This window comes from Meleagris gallopavo, chromosome Z, assembly GCF_000146605.3.
Source record: "Meleagris gallopavo isolate NT-WF06-2002-E0010 breed Aviagen turkey brand Nicholas breeding stock chromosome Z, Turkey_5.1, whole genome shotgun sequence".
NCBI lineage: Eukaryota > Metazoa > Chordata > Aves > Galliformes > Phasianidae > Meleagris > Meleagris gallopavo.
The window spans coordinates 29,409,153-29,413,508 of record NC_015041.2 but is presented as its reverse complement, the minus strand read 5'-3'; the positions used below and the strand labels follow the sequence as shown (position 1 = coordinate 29,413,508).

The following is a 4,356-nucleotide window of genomic DNA, read 5'->3' as shown; positions in this document are numbered from 1 at the left end:
GGAAAAAAAAAAAAACAACAAACAAACCTGAAAGACGCCTAGGAGCATGAAAATAAAAATGTATTGCTTACAGTCAATCAGGTGGTGGAAAAGTTATTAAATAAAGATTTTTCTGGACAAATATGAAGTCTATTTCATCTCTTCTGCTGATATGTTCCAAAGTTAAAAAAATAACAATTAATGGTAAGGGGACATTTTTGTATTCCAAAATATTCAACTACTACATACAGAAATAAAATGGATTCTAAATTCTAAATGCCACAAGGAATGCTCTATACTATAGTATGTAACATAGGCTGAGACAGGGTGAAAAGAACCAAGTTTTCGAGACCAAAACCTTCTTCAGGTCAAAACTACTTTAACAGACTCATACTAAATATCACCCAGTATTTTCATTAGCTTGCTAAGCATTTCAAAAACCAAGAACCATAGCAATTACAAGATTTTATTCATACATAAAACACTTCAATCTTCTAAGTTATTATTTTTAAGAGGTTGAATACTTACATCTTTGGTATAATGAGAATTTTTAAACGTTTAAATATTATCTTTTTATCTGATTACATGACTCTAGGAGGTTACTAATAATCACATTAATGTAAATGGTCAGTCTCTCTTGTAATATAGAAGAGCACAGGCTTTACATCTAAAACTGAAACTCCCTGAAATTAGCTGAAAGATCCACCCTCTCGTACAGACATGATCAGGTCCAAAATGAGTTTCAACTCCTTTGACAGTGAAGACCTGATACCTAGTTGATGTTTTTGTTTGTCTTATGAGCTAATTGTATCATTCTATAAAAAGATGATCTGGAAATGCAGAAAACTAGCAGTCGTTTCCTAATTAAATGGTATGGTAGAGCTCTACCAAAGAGACATTGTCAAATCAGTAACATAATTGGCAACCCAAAATACCTGCATTATTCCAGGACTTAGAAATCAGAACACTTTTAGGAACTAACTACAGAAAACATAAATCTAGCATGTTGGACTAACAGTTTTCTTTTTAGAGAACTACCACTGAATTTCAAAGAGAGACAGATGTACTTTTGTTTTCTAGCATTACATTAGCCGGAGTTAAAACCCTGTGCATGAAAGTAAAAATTGATCTTTTGTCTGTTTTAAGTGATCTCCCCAAGGTCCCAGCGCTCACTTTGCTGCCATGCAGAGGGCACTCTCTGCATCATGGATGCTCTCTTTCAGTCGACGCTTGTCCTGCTCCAGCTGCGTAAGAAGTCTATTGAGCTGACGCAGAGATTGATCTTTTCTTCTCAGCTCCATCTTTGCCTCGGAGAGTCTCTGCAAGCAGACAGAAAGCAGAGTTACTTGTCAGGCCAAATAATTAACTTCAATTTATGCCATAGGCTATTAAACAAAGCGGAAAACAGACTGACTGTGAAGTATATTTGGACCATTAGATACTAAGGGCTTACAAACTCTGTGGTAAAAACATTACTTGCTCACAACATTCCCGTTTTTAGCACATTGCCTGTGTACAAATGTATTTTATAAAATAAAATGATTTGTTGAGTAGTACTGTATTTACAAATACTAGATCTAAACACAGTGGGAAGAATCCAGAGTGTAGCATTAGAGAAACAGAATATTCTCAAACTTTAATTTAAAACAAGTATTAAATAAAAGAATTCACAAAAATACAACTGTGTGTAAATATTCTGCATGATTTAGATAATCCAGTTCTCTGTTTGTGCACAAAATATGGCTCTCCAGCCGTTCTTAATACCAAATCACTACTTCATGGTATATCTCCTGTTTCAACATGAGTTTTCCAAGTGCAAAATATTGTTTGTTGTTCTTTTGGCTGTTGTTTTCCTTTTTCCCATTCTGGCTTAGAATTAACATAATGTGATTTAAATCAATTCAGATTAATCCAACAGATGACAAATAGCACACAGAACTAATTAATACAGAGCCTGGCTAGTTGCTACTTCTTTCAGCTAGGATAAATCAATGCATTTTGAGATGGCAGTATTAATAACATGATTTCATATTTTGCTAAATGTCACCTTTTATATATAGTGGCTTATTGTTTGGTTTTTTTTAGAAAGAAACTGTTCTGAAAGTAATGCCTCCTTTTTATTATGTTGTCCCATAACATCAGAGGCAGACACTGATAAGGCAGTAGAAGTTGAATATTCCCTCCAATATTCTATTACATTTTGCAGTTATATGGCAGATGGCAGCAGAGGGAACTCCTCTGCTGAACTCCTCCATGCAGAAAACATGGCACCCTCTGACATTCATCAACACATGTGAACACTGATGGAGACCCAACAGTGGATGTGAGCAGAGTGAAGCAGTGGGTGGAGCATTTCAGCAGAAGTATAAACAACGTGAAAGACAAGCCATATTCTGGATGGCCAAGCATAGCCCGGAAAGAAGAGCGTCTCAATCAGCTTATTCACATGAATCGATGGATTATGGCAAGGGAACTGAGTACAGAGCTGAATAGCAGCTTCAATCCAATGGAAGCAAAGATGGCAACAATGGAATATCACAAAGTTTGCTCCCAATGGGTCCCACTAGTGCTTGCAGAGGAAGAAAAAGAACACCATATGCAATACCATGTCAAGATCTAATGAACCAATACAATGCTTAAGGTGACAGTTTTCTAGATCACATCGTCACCAGTTAGACAAGATGTGATGTAACCACTGTGAACCAGAAGCAAAAGAGCTGTCCATGGAGTGGCAACATGTGAATTTCCCCAACAAAGAAAAAGTTCAAGACACAGCCCCCAGTGGATAAGGTGATGTGCACTGTCTTTTGGAATAGGAAAAGAGTGATCCTTTTGAGTTTTCTGGAATCTGGATGAACTATCAATCTCTACTTAGTGATGCTGACTAAGTCGAAGACTTGATCTTCTAGAGCCAGACCAGAGAAGATAACCTTTCTCTTGCAACATGATAACACCAGGCCCCATTCCAGTTTAAAGACCATGAAGCACACTGCCAATCTTGGCTGGACTGTCCTACTACACACACCATATAGTCCAAATTTTGAGCCTCCAGACTTCCATCTATTTGGGATGATGACAGATGGACTGCATAGGCAACATATTCCTACCAACAACACCATCATTGCAGCTGTGAAACAGCAGGTCACCTCTGCTGGTGCAGATTTTTACATGAATGGCATACAAGCTCTAGTTTATTGCTAGTGAAAATGCCTAGCTAATGGTACTCTGACTACGCCGAAAATCAGTGTTTTGTAGCTAAGAATTTGCTCTGTCAAAACATCATTGTTGAGCTCTTTGTATCTCTTGTAGTTTCCATGAAAATAAATAGGAGGCATTATTACCTTCGGAGATACCTGTGTAGAATGGAGCTCTCGGAACATTTGTTTAAGAATGCAAGTTTCTTCACAGATTCTAAAGAATCACAGAAAAACAGAGGAATCCACAAAGTTGCAAGACTAAATTCTTGCATCTCGTTTCAAAATTTATGGACATCTTTTCTGCTGAAGCTTTAAGAACGCACTGCATCATTTGTACTCGGGGGTACCTGATTTGGACTCTTGAGCATTGAAAATACGCTGTAAGTATGAAGAGTGGTATATAAAAAAGGCAAATAAAAATTTGCAGGACACCGATGACTAATTTGAAGAAGCCTCAGATCTAGCCAAGAGCCAAAAGCACTTCAGAAAGCATGTGAGCCAAAAAAATATGGCACTAAATACTATAATCCTGAAAAACGAACTGAAATCTATGAACATTTTTTTCAAACATTTCTCATGGTAATAAGAAGAACTACATATTCTAACAGTACAATGCAAAATACAGTACTGCTACCAGAATCCTCTGTTCAGGAATTTACAAAATCCAGGCTGAAATCAATCAGTGATGTAAGAAAACCTCAATCAGGATTTAAGAAATTCTAAATCATGGAGATGTCTTGCTCAAGTTAATGCTGGTTGAATAAGTCTACTATGCTTCTTATTTCATTAATTTCAACTAAGTATCCTATTTTTCATCCAAAAAAAAAAAAAGGAAAAGGAAAACAGATGAGCACACAGATTTCATACTCTCATTGTATTATTAGCATAAACGTATCCAAAACCAGAAATGACTCTGATGCCAGCAGAGACTGTTAAAATCTTGTCTGAACAACTGTGTTTGCAGATAGAATTTCAGAATATTACCTTCTTCCACTTATTGTGCTTACTGTTGATATATTTTTAGGCAAAATCAGCATTGAAGAAATACAGCTATAAATGCAGAGTCGTGTCCCTCCCACTCATATTCCCATTTTTTGACAAGCTGAAAGTACTGAGCATAGAACATCTCTGGTACCAATGCCTCACTTTCCCATTGCCACTGGAAAAAAAAAAAAAAAAA

The 4,356-nt window shown here is 36.5% G+C and overlaps 1 protein-coding gene across 1 annotated transcript in view; it reads right to left on the bottom strand.

The window, feature by feature from the left end:
* CCDC171 (coiled-coil domain containing 171) overlaps window positions 1-4,356 on the bottom strand; it is a 147,593-nt gene that overhangs the window by 39,896 nt on the left and 103,341 nt on the right. Inside the window, 1 exon segment of the mRNA XM_031557307.1 lies at window positions 1,153-1,298. Coding sequence (XP_031413167.1) covers window positions 1,153-1,298 — 146 coding nt within the window.